The sequence below is a fragment of the Pleurodeles waltl genome, chromosome 8 (genome assembly GCF_031143425.1).
Source record: "Pleurodeles waltl isolate 20211129_DDA chromosome 8, aPleWal1.hap1.20221129, whole genome shotgun sequence".
NCBI lineage: Eukaryota > Metazoa > Chordata > Amphibia > Caudata > Salamandridae > Pleurodeles > Pleurodeles waltl.
This window is the reverse complement of record NC_090447.1, coordinates 1076193828-1076217542: the sequence shown is the minus strand read 5'-3', so window position 1 is coordinate 1076217542 and position 23715 is coordinate 1076193828. Positions and strand designations below refer to the sequence as shown.

General features: G+C 41.5%; 1 protein-coding gene across 4 annotated transcripts in view; it reads right to left on the bottom strand.

Annotated features, from left to right (window-relative positions):
* The window catches only part of DIAPH3 (diaphanous related formin 3), a 1960340-nt gene that overhangs the window by 1640140 nt on the left and 296485 nt on the right, over window positions 1-23715 (bottom strand). For all 4 annotated transcript variants that reach the window (XM_069205304.1, XM_069205305.1, XM_069205302.1 and 1 more), the window contains exon 4: window positions 19960-20064. In XM_069205304.1, the coding sequence (XP_069061405.1) occupies window positions 19960-20064 (105 nt within the window). The remainder of the gene's footprint in view (window positions 1-19959; window positions 20065-23715) is intronic.

Genomic DNA, 23715 nt, shown 5'->3' with positions numbered 1-23715 from the left:
CAGTAGATCTACAAGCTGATGTGTGCTCCATTTACATATAGCCCAGCACCGTAATTAAGGAAGGCATTTCATATTCAAATACAGTGAAGAATATGTTATGCTTATCAGAGTTTCTTAATTGAACCAACATCTGCAATAAATTTAGATTCGGGATGATGGGTTTCAGAAAGCTCAAGTGATTTCATTCTACAACTTGCTGGAAAAAAACTGCAATTTAGACTCAAAACAAACAGCTGGGGCCTTTTTTCCTTCTGCTATACTTAGTTGCATATGCGCCTCAAAACAAGAAAACTAATGTTTAAGAAAAATGCAAGCGCTGACCGTTCTAGCTACAGGACATGGCATAAGAAGTCCTTGTGTAAGAACATGGGATTAAAAAAGAAGCAACAGGGTGCTGAGGATAGTCGAGTGCAAAAGGGGGTAACAGAACCTTTAGGTTCAGCACTGTCGATTTACAGAGTGACAAACCCCTAAAAACAGTGCCCTTACTTTCTTCGAGAAGTAACAGAAGCAAGCCCCTGCTAATCAAATGTACCGATTTAAAAGTCTGCAGGCCACATGCTAGAAGTGTTTTCATGGAGAATTTTCAGAACCTAAAGAACTACTCGGCCTTAATCTGCGGATGTAATCCGTGTTAAGGGTTTCCGGGTAGAAGAGTGGTGAGCAGATTTAGCGTTCCTACTGCAGCACGTATTACATTAGTTAACACCATGTTTTTTTGTTAACATACTTCTTTACTGTGCAATTAAGCTCTTCAGATCTAGAGACATTTCCCAGTGGTAAGGGCCTGCATAGGGACTGGGTCTTGACAGCGCCCGGGTTGTGATTCCCCTCTGGTAGTCTCAGCTGCTGACACCACCCAAAGTCATCCTCCATGGTGTGCCTTGGGATATCCATCAAGGCAGCCCGATGCCTAGCAAGCGTGGCATTACACAGTTAGTAGCGGAGCTCCAGTTAAGGTTTTGGAGGGAACACAGACTGCCACCTCCATTTTGTGAGCCCAGCTTTTTCCCTGCGCCCTAATACAACCCAATGATCAAGGATTCCTAGGAGACCTAGGTAAGAGCCCCAGACTTTTCTGGGAAATCTTATTATTTGTTTAAAAGTGTTTTCTACTGCTATCAGTGCCCGTTTACTGTAGACTCTGTGTTTCAGGCAGCTTGGACTTTTAAAGTGTTGTTTTTTAGCCGTGACTGTTTGAAATTTCCCTCCTACTTTGTGGCAAAAGACTTCATAAAGCCCCCCCCCCCTTCTTATTTAAGTAAAAAGGCTACATGCACCTCAGTGCCTAACCAGAGTCTGTTTAGGAGACTGCTTAATCTGTTTCTGTGATTTAAATTGTGTTTAGAAACTGAGTGTGCGACAAGCAGTATTTTAGTGTTTTTTTGGTTTTTTTTTTACAATCCCTCCCTTACCTGGAAAGTAGACTCTGCTTGCTTGGAAGTGTGGATTCAGCCTGTCTGTATCCAAGGAGATTCTGAATAGAGCAGCAGCTCTCTCCTCCCTTCCCACAGGGGGTGGGGCTTCAGTTAACTTGGCCGTTATATAGGTTTCTATTGGTTGTTTCATATGGTGTTGTTGGGGTTGGTCTAGGTACTAGAGTTGAGATTGGCTCCTGTATTTTAGGGTTGGGGTTGTGATTGGTACTAGGGTTGAGATTCCTACTGGTTCCTGGTTTTAGGGATGGGGTTGTGATTGGTTGTCAGGATTAGGGGTATGATTGGTGAATAGGGTTGGGTCTCCCATTGGTTGTGAGATTTAGGGTTACAAATCTGACTGGTCAGGGTTAGGACTAGGTTTCTATTGGCCAGTAGGGCTATTTAAGCCTAGGGCTCAGGTCGTCTTAGCCCGGGCGTCATGGTCAAGGGCAGAGAGAACAAGGGCAATTGCCTGTTCGCGACTGGTAGGGCCTAGGGCCAGAAATGCTGCCCAATTTTCCATTTAGCAGAAAGGAACTTACTCCCTACACATCCATCAACATGCAAACACATTATCAGCAAAGACATCCAACTCCTGCATCACAAACTGACCTCATATAGATTGCAATGTTTCCTCAACCAACACAAAACCCCCTATACCACACCTATACACATATCCACCACAACTGCAACAGTAAAACACCTTCATTCTCACAGCAAGCACAACTCTGCTCATTCCCACTAGCACAACCTGCCATCGCCCACACAACACAAAATCACATCCTATATTACTTTCAGCCATCCAGATACACACTCCCTGTTCATACAAACCAAAAGCACTATCCTCTATTTGCTTCTGCCATGCCCCCTTTTATCAGGACAATACCTAAACCCAGCCTTCCAACACATCATCTACAAACACCCTTCCCCTCTCTTCACCAATTGCACTCATCCATACAATCCTCACACTCCACTGCACATTTTACCTCTTCCAGTCATCACAACTAACACAAACTTCCCAGACACACATCCATCCCGTCTTACACACATCATACATCTCAAAAACACATCAACACCCCCTGTAATGCTCTAATACCACTCACGAGCACTAACTCACATACAAACATCCTTCACAGAAAACCTCTACATCAGTATCCCCTCCTACTATTACACAAAAACAATAGACCACACACATCAGCATACCAAAATAACACAAACTTTCATCATACTTTCCGTCACACCTACTCCCACCCTCATGACTGCACAAAGAATACAAATCCTAACCAATCTTTACCCCTACATTCTCACCCTTCACAAACATCTACCACAAGCATCCCAACACAGCAACATTCATTCACCCGCCTCTCATCCATTGCACTATTTAGAGCCTTACATTATTATCCACATGCTCCTCCACCACCCCTAACCCATACTCCTTACACACTAAACAGATGCAAACAAAATAAACATGCGACTCTTAACAACTTCGCATCCTCTTGTCTATTACATAATAAGACTACCCTACAAAATAAAGTACACTCTTCATGTCTCTCTCAACCACGAAGTCCACCACCGACACACACACACACCCAACAAAATGCCTCCTAAGCCTGCTGGAAGAGAAACACTATATTGAAAAACATGACCATTGTGGCACCTCACACAGTCATCACAACTAACAACACACCTGCTACAAGCTCACAATATACTGCTCACCCATCTCCTAAACAAAGCAACACAGCAACGAATACACTTTCTTTAAACTGCCAGCTCATAAATACTCGATCACTCTAAAAAAACAAGCACGCCATCTACAGCCTCTTCACGGACACATAACCGGACTTACTATTCATAACAGAATCATGGTTGGGAGATGATATGGCCCCAGTGTTGCATGAAGCCATTCCTTCGGGCTATCAAACCATCACACAAAACCGTATAGGCACGAGGGGAGGTGGACTAGCTATTATATTCAAACAAGCAATAAATCTCAGTAAAATAGACAACATTTCCATACAAGGTTGTGAAGCCCTCCTCACCAGATGCCACCCTACTCAAACTTCCTCCTGAAACTTTCTCCTCCTTTAGAGACCTCCACCTAACAACTCAACATTCCCAGAAGCTTTTCTAGATACAGTCTCAAACCTTAATACATTATAATCAAACCTATGCATTCTTGGGGACCTAAATATTTGGTTTGACAAACCCAATATGCCTCATCCAAAAGCCATCACCACTGGCCTGGTCGCATTGAACCTATATCAGATTGTACACAATCCCACACACTGCGCTAGACACACCTTAGATGCCATTTTTGCTAAGCCTGAACTAGTTAACGTTCATAGCATCACGCAAATCACATGGTCAGTCTACCATTTGATAACTTTCCAATATAAAACACCACAAATCAACATACCCCACAACTACTTACATACATGCACCTATCGACCATGGAGCAAACAACATTTTAATGACTTAGAAACACAACTAACAGCCAACACAGATCTAGATACAATTAATTCTGTTCCAAAACCTTGAATGGCTACAGGAAGCATTTGATATCCTAATACCACTCAGAAAAACTAAACAGGACAAAAGAAAAACAACACCTTGGAGAAACACAGAACTTAAAAAGATAAAGCAACATATCAGAAGGTTGCAGCAGACCTGGTTCAAAACAAACAGCATTCAAGACAAACTGCAGCTACACAAATTTAACAGATTATACAAATCATCAATTAAAAAGGCTAAAAAAAAGGTACCACTCAGACAATCCAAAATGCAAAATCTGCAACCAAATAATTCTTTTAATTCTCAATGAATTCTGAAAACCTAAATGCATGGAAGGAAGTCATCCCACTACTCAAGATTTCACAAACAAACTGGCAACCCATTACACAACTATGGCAGACACAATGGACTCCTATTTAAAACAAAAGAAAACTATCAGCACCAACCCCTTTCCTAAAATTCCCTCTAAGAATAAACCAGCCCAGCCTCTACACTCCTTCAACCAATTATCACAAGGTGAATTCATGGACTTGGTTAAAGCAAGCAGGCTTTCCTGTTGCCCTTCTGACCCTTCTCCACCACACATCTTCAAGAACACTCTTATCTACTTCTGCTGCCACATCTGTAAGAAGAATCATCAACAACTCTAACTACAGGAACCTTTCCTGAATACCTGAAAAAGGCATACATACGTCCGTTATTAAAGAAAACAAACCTAGACCCACAGGACCCCAATAACTATAGACCAATCACAAATTGACCTTTCCTGGGAAAACTGATAGAAAGAGCAGCATTCACCCAGATGTTACAATTCATTGATGACAATTCCATACCTTCAGACTACCAAACTGGATTCCACCCAGGAAGAGGCGCTGAATCCGCACACATAGCAATCTGGGATGATCTTAAAAACACAGTCGCCCGCAATGGAGTTGCTGCACTACTTCTCTTGGACCTCGGCTGCCTTTGATACAATTGACCATGACACCCTAATCCAAAGACTCCACTTAGCCAGCACAGAAGGGACTGCTCTCAACTGGATTACACCCTACCTTCAAAACAGAACTAATAAGATCTATTCTCCCCATTCTCATCCAAACCGTACCTCACAAAAGCAGGGGTCCCCAAAGGATCAATCATCTCACCTTTGCTTTTCAACATCTACATGATATCATTACCAGAACTGATCAATAATTTTCAACTCACATGCTACAACTATGCAGATGACACACAAATACTAATTAAATTGGAATGCCCCAAAGACATTGAAAACACACAAATATTCAGTTGCATCAAAGCCGTTGATTAGTGGGTGACTTGGAGCCATCTCAAACTAAATGCCTCCAAAACAGAAATACTCATATGTGGTGACTGGAAAAATTATGACTCACTGTGCACCTGGCCTGACGATCTCAGACCACCTCCTCAATTATCTGAGGAAGTTAAAAACCTTGGAATTACCATGGACTCGAAGTTAACAATGAATGCCCAAGTAGACAAATTAGCACGAACAAGCTTCATCACCTTGAAGACTCTGCGAAGCATCTTCCCCATTTCGGATTTCCACACAAGGTGCAGGCTACTATCTCTCTTGTACTATCCAAACTGGATTATGCCAATGGCCTTTCCCATGGATCATCTCTATCTATTATGAAAAAACTACAACGTATTCAGAACACCACTGCCAGTCTACTATTACAAGTAAAGCCACAAGCCCACATCTCCCCTGCCTTGAGAGCACTACACTGGTTACCCATTGCCAGAAGATCCATCTTCAAGCTGCTTTTTATCACCCACAAAGCTACACACAGAACAGAACCGCTTTTTATCAGAAACAAAATAACCAAATACATTCAACAAAGAAACCTCAGCTCAAGATCGGCACCCTGCTTTAAAACACCACCATACAAGAAAAAGACTATAGCTGGTACATCCTCCTCCGTTCAAGCAGCCACACTATGGAATTCATTATCCCCAAATATAAGATCCACGGATAACTAGCTTGTCTTCAGATGACTACTCAAGAGTTGATTCTTTCCTTTAAAACCACCATATTCAAACAGCAATGGACTGCATATGCCTGTGTTGATAAATATTTTTAATCTGATTATGTGTCTGTTCTAGATATGCACACTTCTTTAGGGAACATTTATCGCTACTATGTCATAACAATAAATTACACACATACTCTTTAAACCTGTGTAACAAATGTATATTTACTCACGATTAAATATGTATGTGGATATATATATGTGTGTGTGTGTGTGTATATGCGTGTATATATATATATATATGTCTGTGTGTGTGAATATATATGTTATTCTATGCTTAACATGTTCATAGGATATTGCATAGCTCCTAGATAAGTTGTTATAATAGATACTTATGAATCTCTCCTCTCGTTTTTATATCCCACTGATCAAAGTTTTTATCATAAGCATTTCACTGTTCAAAAATTGATGAAGGAAATAAATGTTAGAAAAGTACACTCATTAATTAACTTCAAATATTACAAATCTTGAAAGTCTGTGTTTATACAATACTACTTTTCTTCTCATACTTTTATACCCATTATATTCCTTGAACATCTATTCCCTTACTATGTATTTACATATCTATTTATTACTCTAGTCCTACTGTACTAGAGAAAAAATAACAAATAAAATCTAAAAATAAAATTCAAATTTTAAATAAGTAAATTGAGTAACAGAAATAATAATTAATAAATCAAATAAAAATAATGATTAAAAAATTATATTTATATAAATAAAATTATAAATAAAAATATGAATGTACTCTCTTGTAAGCTTTACTTTGTCTATCAATCACCATGTCATGTCTCTATCAATGTATCCTCCATCCCATATCGGACTCATCCCAAACCTATTCCACTACTTTCACCTCCAAAATAACCCTGCCTAACCTCTTCCCTCCTCTTCCACATCTAGCTCACCCAAACCTCGGTTTACTACCATGATCTCCCAAACAACCCTACTAAATTCTCCCCCATGTATCTCACCTTTGACTCATCCAAACACCCTCCTGCTACTATTATCTTCCTAACCCTTTCCAGACTCCTCCCTCCTCCATCTCTCCTTTACTCACCCAAAGCTTCATCCTATTACTATAAACTCCCAATTAACACTTTGGGATTCTTCACTCCTCTATCCCTCCATTATTCTAGTCAATCCAACTAACAAACTCACATATCCTCTGCTCAAGTTAACTCATAATACTAAAACTGTGCTCATATTTCCCTATAATAATAATCAACCACTAATTCCTCTTGGGTTCCGGAGTAGCGTGCTAATCGCCGAAAAGCGATTTGACTCCTCGTCAGGGGTAGTAAGCACTATATAAATATTATTACAATACAATACAATACAGGTGAAGCACAGAGATTCTGATGGGAGCCTAGGAGTTTGTCTAATCCCTCAAATATAACTGGATTACGCAGGAGCCACCATGGGGTTGGAATGCTGTGGCAAAGCAACAAGAAAAAGGAGCACGCTGTTGTAGACAAAGTCAGATGGCTGATGGATAGAGTACTGTATCTGGAGGTCCTTGTATGATTTATGCTCCCCAAGCAGTGCATCTTAGAGAGACTAAGAGAGGTGCGTGAGGAGAAACAGATATCAAGGCTGGGATCTCCTATAACACCAAGGAAATTGCTTACTATGGTCACTGTGATGGAGCTCATGTGCACGGAAAATACAAGACAATTTCCTAAATGGAGGGTACCCTGGACAGGATGTCTACAAAGAAGCAGAAGGGAAGGCTCCTGACTGCCGAGTTTTATTAGTATAAAGCAATACCAAAAATGTGACATAAAACCTGGAGGAGCATAACATTTGAGGAATTTGCTTATGCTTCTGTGGCACACGCCGAAACAAAGGCAGAGGAAGTGAAAGATGGCCTGAAAAAACTAACATTCAGGTATCACGTCCTGGTCAGCAGAGGGGAGTGACGTGAAAACAGACGTCCCTCCCAAAAAGATGCTTGGTGTTCCAGAGGATAACAAATTAACTGTCACAAAATCTGTGCACCTTTCTAGTAGAGATCCCAATGGTATGAAGGAAGGTATGCAGATGATCCTGCAGAGAAAAAGTGCTACGAGTAGTGGCAAGAAAGACAGATCAGGATGGAAGACCTATCTGAAGACTTAAGCCTTGAGAAGCTCATGAGAAGACCAGATTTACAAGACACCCAAAAAAGATGATTTTATTTGGGAATGTGGACCATTCTGTTCTTTCCAGCTAGACTGAGAATCCTATATGGGACAGGGCCGGGGCGGGGGGAGGGTGCACTGCAATTTAAACAACCAAAAACAGGAACAGGAAGCTGGTGCTTCGGTCAGCTTCAATTGAAACAGTGATGTGTTTAATGTGCCAAATATTTGGTGTTTTATTGTTTTGTCAGTCAAATTTTCTGTCCAGTAAGGTGGCCAGAGGAGATATTTGACAATATTTACTTGAAATGCTCCTGGAATACTTAAGTGAATATTTCAGTTCATTGCCTTGGTGTGTGGAACAGTCCTAGTTCTAAGTTCTCTTAGCCCCTAATAACACCCTTGCCACCATTTACTATCTGAGAATGCAAGAGGTGTTGGGTTTTAGCCGAGTTGAAAGTTCTAAACTACACTGGTGCTTAATGTGTGGTTAAGTTATGCTTTTCATCTTGCTGCTGTGGTTTCCCTTTCATCTTTCCTTCACAATAAAAAGTACTTGGCCTTCAGTGGGTCCACAGTTTTGACATTTAAATAGGTACAAACGAGTAACTTTATAAGGTACGAGATCATCAACACACAAAGATCAAGCAGATATTGAAAGGGCTTCCTCACAAAGACGCAAATTGTTCCCAGGTGCAGCTTCAATGGTTGGAAGTGGGCATTTTATGTGGGATGCCCGATGCACATCCCAAACTAGTGCTTTCTTTTGGGTGCTGCCTCAGCAATGGCTAGTAAAATAGGCATGTAAACGTGAAATTCCACTGGTGTACAGAACTGTTAGAAATGGGGTCTCTAGTTGGCAGTGGTTGGCACCCTGTCCAAGCAGGGACCCTCACTCTAGTCTGGGTAAAGAAATCACAAGGCTAAGATAAATCCTGCTCACCCTCTTGGTAGCTTGGCTCGAGCAGTTATGCTTATCTCAGAGGCAATGTGTGAAGTATTTGTACACACATACAGTAACAGTGAAAACACCACAAAATACCTCTACACCATTTTAAAACATAGCCAATATTTATCTGAACAAAACAAGACCAAAATATCAAAATTCCAACATACACAAGTAAAGATATCACTTTTTAAAGGTTCTAAAGAGTCATAATCCATAGGAATCAATGGTTGTATTTTTATTTTTTTAGCACAAAGTACCTGGGATGCGTCAAAAACAAAGACTATGCAGGCCGCAGGGGACATGATGTGCCGAAAAGCAAAGCAATATGTCAGCTCCTTACTGTGGAAAGGGGGTGGGGGGGTGATGCGTAGATTCTTTCCTCCCAGAAGAGGCGATGCGTCGGTTCCTTAGTGGCAGGGGAGGTGATGCGGAGATTCTTTCATCACAGGAAAGGCGATGCGTTCATTTCAGACACACAGACTTGGTTCCTTTCTTGGGGTGCGGGGTTGATGAGACATTGACACCCCAGGAATGATGCATGGAAAACCCAGATGCGCTGTGTTGATGGAGCAGTGGGGAAACAGGTGCTGTGTTGATTCTGCAGCCGCGAGGTAGGTGCTGCATCGATTCTCCAGCTGCGTGACAGGCACTGCCGCAATTTTTCTGCTGCAGCGCATCTGTCCTTGAATTTTCACCTACAGGTCACCAACTTACACTGGACTGGAGCTAGCACCACTTGTCAAGTCAGGACTCTCAGCACAAAAGCCCAGGCACTGGCAGATACATTCTTTGATGTCCCTGAGACTTCTAACAGGAGGCAAGCTCAGTTCAAGCTCTTGGAGAACCTTTGGAAGCAGGATGTAGAGAGCAAAGTCCAGTCCTTTCACATCCAGGACAGAAGCAGCAGGCCAGCACAACAAAGCAACAGGCACAGTTGTCAGTCCCTCCTACAGCATCTAGCTCTTCTTCCTGGCAGAATGTCCTCAGACCAGAAGTGCTCTAGCTTTGTGGGGTGAGCGATCCAGTACTTATACCCATTTCTGCCTATAAAGTAGGCAACCTTCTAAGATATATCTTTTTAGTGCACAAGACTATCTTTCCCTGCCCTGGCCCCAGACACACTCCGGGGGGTTGGAGTCTGCTTTGTGTAAGGACATGCACGGCCCTATTCAGGTGCAAGGGTCAGCTCCTCCCACCCACTCTAGCACAGAAAGACCCATCAGGAAACGGAGGGCACACCTCAGCTCCCTTTGAGTAACTGTCTAGTGTTAACTCACAAACAGCCCAACTGTCATCCTGGCCCAGAAGTGTATTCCACAGACAGGCAGAGGCACAGAAAGGTTAAGCAAGAAAATGCCCACTTTCTAAAAGTGGCATTTTCAAACTTACAATTTAAAAACCAACTTCACCACAAAATGTATTTTAAATTGAGAGTTCAGAGACCACAAACTCTACATCTGTATCTGCTCCCAATTGAAAATTACACTTGAAAGACATTTCAGGGCAATCCTTGTGTTATTCTATGGAAGAGATAATACTTGCCATAGTGAAAACTGAATTTAGCAGTATTTCACTATCAGGCCATGTAAAGCACACCAATACATGTCCTACATTTTAAATACACTGCACCCTGCCCATGGGGCTGCCTTGGGCCTACCTTAGGGGTAAATTACATGTAGTAAAAAAGAAGGTTTGGGCCCGGCAACTGGGGCCACTTGCCAGGTCGAAATGGCAGTGTAAAATTGAACACACAGACAATGTACTGGCAGGGCTGAGACATGGTTATAGGGCTACTCATGTGGGTGGCACAATCAGTGCTGGGGGGGCCACTAGTAGCATTTGATTTACAGGCCCTGGGCACACATGATGGGCTATACTAGGTACTTACCAGTAAATCAAATATGCCAGTCATGGATAAACCAATCACCAATACCATTTAGACAGAGAGAATTTGCATTTTAGCACTGGTTAGCAGTGGTAAAGTACCCAGCGTTTTAAAGCCAACAAAAACGAAATGCAGCACACAGTCAAAACCAGGAGGTCGGAGACAAAAGGTTTGGGGATAAACCAGTAGAAAGGGCCATTTACAACAAGAACAATGAATAATGCAGGGGGAAAAGCAAGTAGTTTGGAATGTTTTAACTGTGCATGCTTGTTCCAGCAGTATTTGATGCACAGATTCTGAATGTCTTACTTTTAAATGAGATAGAATTTACATGCTTGGCTAACATCCGGATTTGTCAGTGCCCTCTGCATTGCTTAAAAGCAGCTTTGAAAAGGTCAAAGATAAGAGTGAAGTAGAACCTTAACGGAACTAGTGGTGGGTTCAGATACTGATTAAATGAGAACATAATTCAGAAGACAAATAGACTTCATTGCTCCTAAAAGCATACCACAAAATAATCCATACTGCTGTGTGGATTGAGAAAACTACAAAAAGCTAGGCCTACCATTTAAACATTGGATGTCCATGGTAGCGAATATTGTGCTCCTATGACTTCAAATAAATAAACAAATTCCCTTTAGTGTGGGTATACAAGTTCAACTGACTCAGCTTTCCAATGTGTGTGAATTCCAAATAATAGTAATTGCCACACATGCCTATTAGTATGTGCACATGTAAATGTTTAAGTTGTCACACAATGTCCACCATCTTAAGAAAGGATTAACTGCACTGGTCACTCATTTCTCAATGTAGACAATACTGGCGACGTCTAAAGAGGACACCTGCTTTTTATATGTCCCTTTCAGTATGTTGGGTCGTTTTCTAAAGTTATTGTATTTACTTGTCTAACGGTGTGATAGTTTCTTCCAAACGGCCTGTTTTTGCAGTTCTGTACTTTCACACTTAGGCCTTTATCACCTTTCAAATAACTCAGCAGCTACATCATCGCCTAATCCACCTACACCGAACCTTTACCTGTGTCTCTACCATAACTCTGCAACACCAATCACACCATATTTCTCTCCACCCTCTACCAACTACACCATTACCTAAACCACAACACACCCCACCTACAAAATCACAACTATATACACCCCCACGACCTCCTATAGTACAACCCCCGGCCATTTAACCCGTTATCCCTACACCACCTACTCCACACCCAACAACAGCACTAAAACTACCCTCTCCCCACCACCACTTACACTGCCCCTAATTGTCCATACTGCATGCGCAGAAACATCAATCCCACCGCAGCGACTTACTTGCGTGCCTTATTTTTATTTCTTTATTACCCAAGTTGCAGCAACATTTAAAAAGAAAATATCGGAATTTCATATACGTTTTTCTTTACTTCTTCTTGCAGGTCAGTGATAGAATAATAATGATTCTATGATGGTCAACAGAAATGTGCTACTAAGAGCTGCCCTTAAATCAACCCTAAAAAAAGGGCAAAACTACCTGCTTACTTAACCTGCTGAACCATAAGATTTACTTAGAGACAGCTCCACCTTTCCTTCCACAACATGGATAATACAAAATCATGCATCTATTTATACATTTAGTTAGGATTAACATGAATGCAGAGGAAATATAACATCTGTGTATTAGATTTTATGGAGATACCTCCAGGAGCTGCAAGAAATTTAGCGCTATTTTTCCTACTCAGTAATTCAGCAATACTTGTCACTCTGTCCGACATTTGCTAAGTTAACATATAAAGCTAAACTAAAGGCAGTGCTCGGTGTCCATTTCTTCTTCAGTGCTGACCCTAGCAGAGGCTTTTTGGCTAAAGGCCTCATTTACTCTGCTATGCGAGACACCTTACTCTTCTCCTGCCATAGTCCTTGCCTGGTAGCTCAGTCAGTCTTCAGCCTCCTTATCATCGCAGGCTCCCTCCCACTGATGGCACCTTTCTCTGCTCAATGCTAGATCTGTAGCATGCGCGCCTTTACTTCGCAGAATGCTGCTACTAACGCATGTCTTGTATGGCCATCACTCCATCATCTCTTTCCTGAAGGAAATCTCTGCACTCCTAATCTCCTGGCTCAACGAAGGCAGTTTGAGACCTGAACTCCTCTCCCATCTAATGCCACTTCTGTGCTTTCATATTCACCCCCCGCTGTTCCAAACAGAAGCTCTACCATTTGCATCGCGGGATTTGTGCTAGGTATGTCTGGCAGGGGTGTGTATCTGCTGAATGAGTGTGCATGTATCTAATGTTTGTGTCTGTAGATTGCGTCACTGTCTGTGGGGGCAAAGGGGGAAGGGGTGGAGTGGTACAGGAGGATAGGAGTGTGGCGGGGTGTTTGGAACCTGGAGATGTGTCTGTCTAAAGCAGGGGTCTTCAAACCATTTTTAACTTAGCTGGGAGTATGTGTCAAAAGGAGAGTGACTCCGAATACTCTTCAAATCCCCACTTCTAACAATCACACTGTGAATAACTTTCACATGTTAGTAAGGCCTGCCTGACCAGAATAGCATGTTCGTAATCTTGGATTTTATTCCATATTTAAATCAGTAACAGAACGCAGCTGCAATGTTTAAATAAGAGAGATATCTATGTTTGTCTGCAAGGTGTTTAGGGTTCAAATTATTTCCACTGTAGAAATGATTCTACTGCCCACATTACTTTGCCAGCGGTGGTTCCATGGATAATAAAAACAGGAGGTAGGAGAGGAATGATGGCTACTTTGGACAAAACATGGAGGGTCGAATACAAATATAAAATACTATGCAATGGCTCAAAATTAGGGGAAATATAAAAGAAGTGGAAAGAAATGTTTCATCAAAAAATAAATAAAAAATATAAGGGTCGGCAATCTTAGGAAAAACGGTAGGCCAAGGAAAGTGTAAGGAATGAAATTATGATAAGTAGCGAAATAAAGTCAGTAAGTTGCAAGTTTAAAAAAAAAAAAGTGTTAAAGGTGTATACATTTAATTGCTTAGTACAGAGGCTATGCGTAATCCCAATGACCTTTTCTAACCCTTGTGTTACTGGCTAGTGGGTTATTAAAAGGCAGAGCACTATGTCTATGTTGCTTGTTACAGGTTCTAATCCCAGTCAGAAAACTGGTGGTAAAAGCATATATGCAAATAACTGTGTGTACCATGTATGATTAAGATTTTAATACTAAAAAGAAGCGCATTAATTTAATGCGTCTACAGCAGAGATATGTATAACACTGATCACATGTTCTATATAGTGCGAGATAAGTGGGTTGAAGCACAGACTGCGAAACCTATATTTGACAATTTCTAAACTCCGTGCTATGAAATACACAACTCAATACCAGTTGTAACCCAACAGCACGAGGCCCACATCAAATCAGTCCTGGGAAATCAAATTTGAAAATACAAATTACAATATTTTCTCCTAAAATGCAGCATTGGTATATTTTTTTCATAGGAATTTTTTTTGTTTTTAACTTTGTTGAAAAGCCTGGGATTTGATTGGCTGGTTCTATAAAACAAAATAGAAATATGGCGTTGGCTCTATGATTGTCGAGCTAATTGATTTAGTCTAGGGTTGGGACCAGTGAACTGAATTTCTCTGCTGGAAAAATTGATTTGTATACCATACTGCCCTGGACAAGTAGAGTTTTCCAACAATTCCACACCTTGCCTGAGCTCTAGGCTGCTGATAACTAGTCTATAGGGAATACACTTCTTTCCAGACTGGATGAGTCACGTACAGCCAGGCTAAGTGACACCGGGTGTTGCAAATCCAATCTGGTGGTGTGGTTCGGAGCTTAGCAACCCAAAACTTACTGTAAAATGTACTAATGCCTCAGATGCAAGGCACTAGTTTGCTATATCAAGAAAAACCTTTCATATCAAACACTTAATGCAGCCCCTTCTCAAATGTCCTCTTTTGACACAAACTTCTGGTCAGTACCCGAAGCTGCTATAGAATTTTCTCTTTTGCAATACACAGCCGCGTGTTAACTTTTAACGCTACTAAAACTGGCCTTACAGTCCCTACACCAATCTGGGCCACAACTAGCAGGACATTGCAGTCAAGGACAAAAAGCCTACCTGTCAAGCTCACTCACAGGGTGTGTGTGTGTTTGGTTTGGTAGTATTCAAAGCAGACTCCGATTCAGTCGTGCTCAGCAAATGACTACCTGTTCCAAGGTTTCCCATACAATTTAATACTTGAATATTGAATAGAACACCATTATTGTAGCGAAAACCTAGAAAAATGACAGTACACGGGAACTGCATTTAAAAAGCTTATATATATATATTTATATATACACACCTATTCGTTACCTGTGCACTCTACTCCTTGAAGTACTGAGCAACCCAAACTGCAATCCCGCTCCTAAAACACCTCGATATGGCCATCGCCGAAGCTCAAGGCTGGGCTAAACATCGAAATGTGGCAGACGTGTGTGAATCAGGCAACCTATGAAGCATCGAACAAGCAACTGAGCCGCTCGCTCCTTGATTAGAAGGGCAAAGTTGTAGATTAGACGTAATTAACAAAAGAGGAAAGTAATTGTTTTATTGGAGTCAATCCATAATTTCTGTACTGACAATTAACACAACACAATCGTGTACCTTAAGCCTGGACCCAAACTGTCAGTGGGTGATGTTATAAAGATGCATGAGCAAGCAACGACTTGCTGGAATAGATCTAACCGCGATGGGGATCAAAACTAATTTGCTCTTCAATTAAAAGTTCAATTTTCATTATCTCTTCTAAATGGGTTAAAGCTGAAATTGGGTTTGGAGGGCAACAATTTAAAACAAAACAATAACGTGTCCAAAATAACAGCTTTATGTCGGTGGCACGTTATTACACTTTGGATTAGCGCATTCTCCTTCGTGGAAATGCTGATTAGCTTCAACCCACTCAGGCTCACCTCATTTCCCGGACCCCGGTGCGCGCAGCACTGATCGCCACGGCTCAGGGGAAGCGCACGGAGTAACTTTCGCTGACAGGCTTGGCTCGCTCGATTGATCAGTGCAGTGCGCATGAAACAGTGCCAGCTAACGGCGACGCTACCGCTGCTCCGCAGTGGAGCTATTTTTTTGTATTAAGGCTGGAGTGGGCATGTTCAGCAGTATACCCCTCCAGCAATGTGCAAAAACTAAGGACGGAAAGTTAACTAACCATAACTGACGTTGACACATCAACCAGTGACTGGGGAGGTGAGGTTGTAAACCACACCTTCGTGGTACCACACACCGCTCAGTGAACTGCAAGCCCACTGTGATCTCCTTTATGGTCCACAACCTCCGTTACCATTCACACGGAATCCTTTTGGCACGTGCTCCGAACTCGTACGCGTGTAGGGGCAATGTGAAAATGGCCATGGGGGGATTCCAAGCCCAGGGACCTCACTCAGAAATAGGGGTGGCTGGTAACTCCCTAAGTCATCTCAGGAGGTGATCTGCATACACCTGATTAACACAGCAGGGTCGCGCTGACTGAATTCACACATACACACTGATAAAATGGTGGCAGTGTGACGATGACCGCATCGTCTGCCTCAATAAACGGTTGTGTCTAAAACAAACCTTCAAAGGCCAGCACTGAATCCTGCTACTTTGTAATAGTCCCTACTGCACACACTGTAGACTCTTTAATACAGAAGACAGCACTCATATGCACAAAGTACTGCTAATACGTGCATGCAAAAAGTAGAAAGAAAATACACAATAACATTCCTTTTGAGTAATACTTTAACATAACAGCCATTTCCTACATCATACAAGCTTGATTTAAATCTCCCCGCTATCAATAACTTTTCTCTTTAACTACAAGTCTTGCTGTCCTCACCTGAATCCCAACTCTCACTGCTAAATCTTCAGCAAGCGGGCTGACTGTCTTCAAGGGCTTGGTTACTCATTGCTGGATTGATGGAAGGCTGAGATTCACAAGGAAATAGCATATTCAGCCTTGCCCCGTGCTTGACAAGATAAAGGTAACCGAGGCCACTTTAACCTTTTGTCTTAACTTCTCTCATGGGATGTAGACCTCACTTCGAAATTCTGTCAAGCCCTCAACAATGTCCAAACATATGGCGTTTCAAATACATGAAGGCATAAGCCAGCACTAACTCTAATTTCACAATTAATCATTTATACACGATCTCTTTGGTTGTTTGGAGAGGGCAAACCATGGATAAAAAAAAAAACAGCAGACATTATCTCAATCAAGACCAAACCAAATCCCTCACTAATGGTCCCATCAAAGTATTAGCCAATCCTCTTATATACAATGTCTTAGCTAATCTTTTCAAAACCATTTCACCTCCTGCAGAAGCAATACACAGATATTTAGTGTCCCTAAGAGCATGGGATATCATTTAGCCTCCTGGCTTGCCCCTTGCGACCCCTAGCACTGCCTTTGCGACCCTTATCCTCAGAGGTGGCAAATTCAGCCAGGGACACAATGACAGCTCGTCCTTATGGACGTCAGTTGGGGCTCCCCCCTCCGTTTCCCGTCAATTTTTTATTACACTAATAAGCATATTATTCACTATTAGTGTAATAAAAATGGAGACTGGAATATGCTCTTCCAGCTACTTAAAATTCCTTTAAGTATGTTGTGTGTGTGATTGCATGTGGAAGTGTGTTTATGTGAGAGAGAGGGAGAGTTATGCAAGTGTGAATATGTGTGAGTGAAAGTAGAGGTCAAAGGGCATTTGATGTCACTTGCGCTACCTCTGGCATTTCGGTGAATTGACATCCATGTGTAAGAGTTGAACTGTGTATTGGTTTGTTAAGAGTTGGGATAAACTTTGAATGTCCTCAGCTTCATCTATTGAAATATATTCTTAAGGAAGAACGTGTCGATCCCCAGCTACACTCAAATTCTTCACAAGTTGGGAGGCCGGAGGTATTTCAATCTCTCCTGCCACCATTCGAACTACAACTTCAGAAAAGGTGGTTTTATATTCAGCCAGAGGAAGACACGCCAGATTCCATCAATCCACCTTTAATTATGTTAACTCCCAGTGTAAATCATACGATTCTCAGCATCATTCGTAACTATGTTCATAATCGTGTGCAGGATATTTCAATAATAATAGTCATTTCCATCTCCTACTTGAACAAGATGCCCTGTAACCCTGAAATTCACTCTGTCATAGCAATACAAAACGTTCTATATTTTAGGCCACAGGCCGATAAGTAACCACTCACTGTCACACTAAACATTTTAAAGGATGGTCATCCAGAGGACTATGCATCATGTAGGAATGTTTAGTACCAAGTAAGCGAGCTATTATTCATGTAGGAACAGAATAGTTAGTGCTTCCACCTCTGTAGAAGGGCAACACATCCTAGTGGGACAGAGGAGCCTGGTGCAACATTGCCTATTTTCTATAAAGACGTTCATATATTTCTTGGCTTAATAACATAATTTAAGCATTGCGCTGTCAATGTAGGTAAAAGGTTATTAAAGAAAATATCAAATATTTGCTACAGTATTTGAACATCCAATTAATTGGCAATCATACACATACAGTATCTATCATCTCAAAATATCGGTACATTAACATGCTACAACACAGCTGAAAAGCATTAGGACTTCAGTTTTAACACAATTATTGTCAGGTCCTCGTTTTACCACGTTCATTGTTATCGGATTAATCTTGTGCATTAATGAGAAAAGAAGTCAGTAGGTGACCTTCCATCACAGTTCTCACAAAGCATTAAAAAACAATTAGTGCTATTTGTGTCTTGCTCAGAACTGCACAACAGGTAGATTATTACACGCTTCACAATCTCTATACAGGTACACTCAAAATCCAACACTGGCGAAAATCTAAAAGAAAGCAGCCTGAAGCGCCTCCTGTCATCAGGTCTAAAAGGAGTCCTCGAGGACGATGAAAGGTCTCTATTTTCGGGCGACGGAAAATTACATTTGTACACAATCAGAGGTTACCTAGAAACAACCTCAACTCTCCTCTGTAACTCAATCTCCCGTACCACCCGCCATTACAGTCTACGAGAAGTTCAGTTAGTAAACCATTTTCTACTAAAATCCTTGCCCCAACATGATCTTCTAGCATTAAAGCGAGCAGAGGGCCAAGGACAGGAGTGAGGACGCAACAACCGATTGTACACATTTCTGCAGTCAAACGCAAGGACCATCTAGATTTCACATTTATTTCAAACAGTGTAGCGTGTAACTATGTTATGTTGAATAATCCCAAGGTATTCCTCACAAATGATCAGTGTATCCCTTGACTAATTGCATTATCTTGGCCTATTCAGCTCGAGCAAAGGAATACGCTTTATAGTTGGTACACTTAAGATCAGAATAGTGATGACTAATATTGCTCCCAATCTATTGCTTTCTCTAAATCGCCCGGTTATTACACCACCTCAACAACATACTCATCAGTTATAAAAAATAAATAAATAAAGGTCACAGGTATAGAAAAAATATAGAGTAAGAGTAACTTATTAAAAGGATATGTGGGGGTCGCAACCCTAATACGATAAGGCAGGTGATATAGCGGAGGGGGAACAATGCAGTGGCAGAGAATGAATTAACACAGAACATGACAAACCCAAGGACCAAATCGTTTTTGTGGCCTGTTCGTAGACTCGGAAGGTATATAAGGACAAGGATCCTTCAATCTACAGTGCTGTGGAAGTGTGATCCCCAAGTGTCATGCTTCAAATGTTTCACAAGGACTAACTATATACTGTCTAGTGCGATGATTGAGTTTGAAGCTTGTGGTAAAAAGCTCCAAAGAGGACTTCTAGGTTGCAGATGGTCAAAAGGGATATCCATTTCAACAGCAAGCGCATAAACCGCCAGGGTTTATAAATGAATGTCAGACTGCTAGTCTTCCAACATGATATGAAGTGCCATGTTGACGCATGAATCATTAACAGTGCGCGTACTGGAGATATGCTTCAGATTGGAGTGAGAGCACCAGAAAGAGCTTGTGCTGTGTAAGTACTTCTGAACCACAATTTTTCGAGAAACTCTACTTACCGGCTTGGAAGCAGTGTTGACATATTGCATAACCATCTCTTTCTTTATGTGGAAGTCTTTTCCTCGTAAAGGTGCTTTCCGGTCTTCATTTAAATTCATATCTTCCTAAAAGAGGGAATATTTAGAGGGAAAAAAGACACTTAATACCAGGTGACACTAGCACTAATAGGTACGTATACAGAAAACACTTACCTCCACAGCAATGTTACCTTTACTATTACCAGTATTAGTAATACTAATTCAAATTACCCCCGTCATCTGAGGATCATCCGAGAATCGTATTGCAAAAATATGTTTAGCTTTGAAACAACTAGAGACAATCCTGAAACCTATGATACTATAAGTCAGAAAGTCTTTAAAAGGCTATTTCATAAACACCAGTGTAATTTCGCCTCTGGGGCAGGATAATCCATTGTCCCCCTACTATAATACTTACCTTGTATTCCAGCATGTGTAACACTATTTTCCGACTAATATTATAAAGAGTCGCAGGTGCTTCACAATTCCAAATATGCAGTGGATAGACTGTAGAAGTATGTCACGCGTTGCTTTCCTATGGGGTTTGATACTATTAAATGTAACTTTCTGCACACGTTTTGAATATACTGCATGCCTTTTAGAAAAAACGAAGTATAATAACTGATACTTACAAGTCCTGCAATCACAACTGTCTTCATGAAGCACTGTGAGCAAAGGCTGCAGAGGAACTCTGACTACTTCATTTACTACACATGGATGTTGAGTAAGGACCAAAGCCTTCAACTGGGAACCCCAGCAAAGGAAAGAGCAACAGCCACTGGGGACTGTGTGTGCTGAGCCTAAGACCTTCTGTGGCCTTGATCATATTCTCTGGTTTTGGGTTTAGGGCGAGTTTTCTGCCTCCCTCTCACTTCTTTTGCTTTGTCTTTCATCCACTAACCTACTTTTTTGTCCTTGTACATTTTTGCTTCTCTCACTCTCTTTCAGACACATTGCTTTCCAGGAGGTAATTTTCTCTATGGTACTCTGCTTCTACCTGCACCATTCTCAATCTCATCTTCTCTCTATTTTTCTCCACCGAACATGACTTCTCTATCGCTCTTTTGCTCTCCCTCCTGGGTATCTGTTGCACATTTCATCTTTACCTTCTCATCACTTCTGGTTTACCCCACACCTATTGTCCCCCGGCATTTCTTCTCCTCCTCCAGTCTTGTCCTCTTTCCTGCCTCCCCCTCCTTCTCCACTGCTTCTCTTACAACTTCCTTTCCCCGCTGCCTACTTCATCTTTTGCCATTTTCCAGGGGTCTAAACTTGGCCCATGTCAGATGTCTGGTGTCAAAATCTTGATATTTTCGTTTCCTTGTGGTATTACAATCGACATAACCAGATTGCTAGGTAGACACCAAACACCAAAAAAATGTATAAATCAAGATGACTGTCTCCTTACCTGCCTCGCTTGCGTGTCCTCCTTTCCACAAATCATTGCTTTTCCATCTGATACTTTTTATCCTAGTTGTATTGCATTCCCATGCCCTCCTTCCACAATTATAAAACGAGCACAGCACAGTTTTATTTTAAAAGACAATGTGCAGTTAATCTTAGAGCAGTTAATACTCAACAGTCCATTAAATGTCCTCCTTCGAAAGACATCATAAACATTGCCCCTACGTCCCACTGAAAAGCCCAGCAAAAAGCAACTTGGCACAAACATCTACGACAATACAGAAAAAAGCAATGACAATTAATAGCCCTTATTCCTAGTAACCTGCAAATAAAAGGCAGTGACTTCAATTTAAACAAGCATTTGCAATGCAATAGGTCTCACGTTTACCAGAGTTGGAGCTATTGGCATTGTAAATTCGTAACTGGACTTCTTTTGACAGATTAATTGGTAAACCCTGCTGCATATTTTGGTCTTTTCTGCCACATAATCCCAGTGGCCCTGTTTATAACTAAAGGGCTAGTAAGTCTACTGAAATATTTTTTTTCTAAACAAAGACCTTAAAACAAACTACCCAGGTGGAAAACAAAAGTTCCAGCCACAAGAGAGCTTACAAATACACTAAATGGTGGGATGGATTATTATTTTGGGGTCCCCACTAACCTTGTGTGGGGACCCCGAGATGATCTAGACACAAAGAGCATGTTCAGGTGAACACGTTTTGAAGGATGTCCCATTGTCCTAGGACCACCACAAGCTGAGTTATGAGCAAAAATGTTTTGAAAAAGGAATGCACTGCAAAGCATTATGGGGTGAGTTTCAGAGTGCCGCAAATATTGTAGTATGTTGACGTAATGCTCAGAACAGCCCCTAGAGGACACCACAATAAAAATAGCATTTCTAAGAAAGATGGTTATGTAAACATACAGTTAGCCCCTAGAGAGCATAACCATATGAAAACAGAGTGGCATAAAATAATGTAGTATGAACATGCATTTAGCCCCTATATGGCATACTGCATTACACATTTTCTGGGCTGGCAGGCTTACTACAATGAGATTACAAACAAGACCCTTAGAACACAAACTACTCTCAGCTGTACAACAAAAGTTCTAGCCATGAAAGACCTTAAAAAGACACAATGGTTGGAGGGGTTATTATGTTGGGGGTCCCCACTAACCTAGTGTGGGACCCAAGGATGACCTAGACAGAAAGAATGTGTTATGCTGAACATTTTGGTGGTGGTCCCATTGTCCTAAGAACACCACAGGCTGGGTTATGGGGCAAACATGTTTTGTAATATAATGCTTGCAAAGCATTATGGGGCGAGTTTACCAAGTGCAGTTAATATTGTAGTATTGGCTCCCACACTGTGTTGGTAGAGCCGCTTTGAGGATTTCTGTGTTTTTTTTTTTTACGAAAAGCATTTATCAATAACAAGTGTTTTTGTGAAAGCTATAGAGCACAAGGGGAGAGCCAAAAGAAATGACTGATTAGGTAATATCGTGAACAATGGAACCAGAGCTTAAATACAACTGATAGAGTTTGCGCTGTGGTTCGCACTGTGAGTGCCGTGGCCGCCATGGAGCCCGAAGGGGAGAGACCAAAAAATAAATAAATAAAATAGTTCACCCATGCATATCGGCAATCCTGCCATAATCCATGTAACAGGGTAAGTCTGCAAGACGGTAACATAACCGCTCCAAGGTAGAACAAATGTAAAGCATTTATCAATAACAAGAGATTTTTGAAAGGCAAGCACACAAACCAGTGAGAGTGATGGGTGTGAGATGGGCATGGTTAAAAGCCTACAGAATACTTACAACACGTCAAAAAGGGCTTGCGCGCTCGACCTAAAAAGTGTTTTAACTGGCTTCGAATCAGTGAGCATATCTCCTGAGTTTAGGGCTAGTGCTGCTGGCCACCAAAAATTAGGATACTGCACAAACTACAGGAAAAAGCGTCTCTTAATCAGCAACTTGTCACTGGGGGTGGGGGGGTGAGGGAGTTGGTCTGGAAGGGTGAACTCCACAGTAACTAGGTCAGTCTGACTTACAGAATGGCAGCAAGCCCAAAGGTTTACAGGGCTTTTTTAGGCCTCTCCCAATCTTGTTAGCTGGCAAGTCAACCAGCTGGTAAGCGACCACAAAATCAAATGAATGACCAAGAAAAAAAAGAAAAAAACAGTGCTGCAGTGTGCTTAATGACCCTAAGCTGACTAGAGCATGTGTCTGCAGAGACATGGATAGCTTTCCAGTTGTCTAGGCTGAGGGGCTTTCCAGTTGTCTAGGCTGAGGGACAGAGAAAGCCTGAAGACAATGTGTGAAGTGCCAACA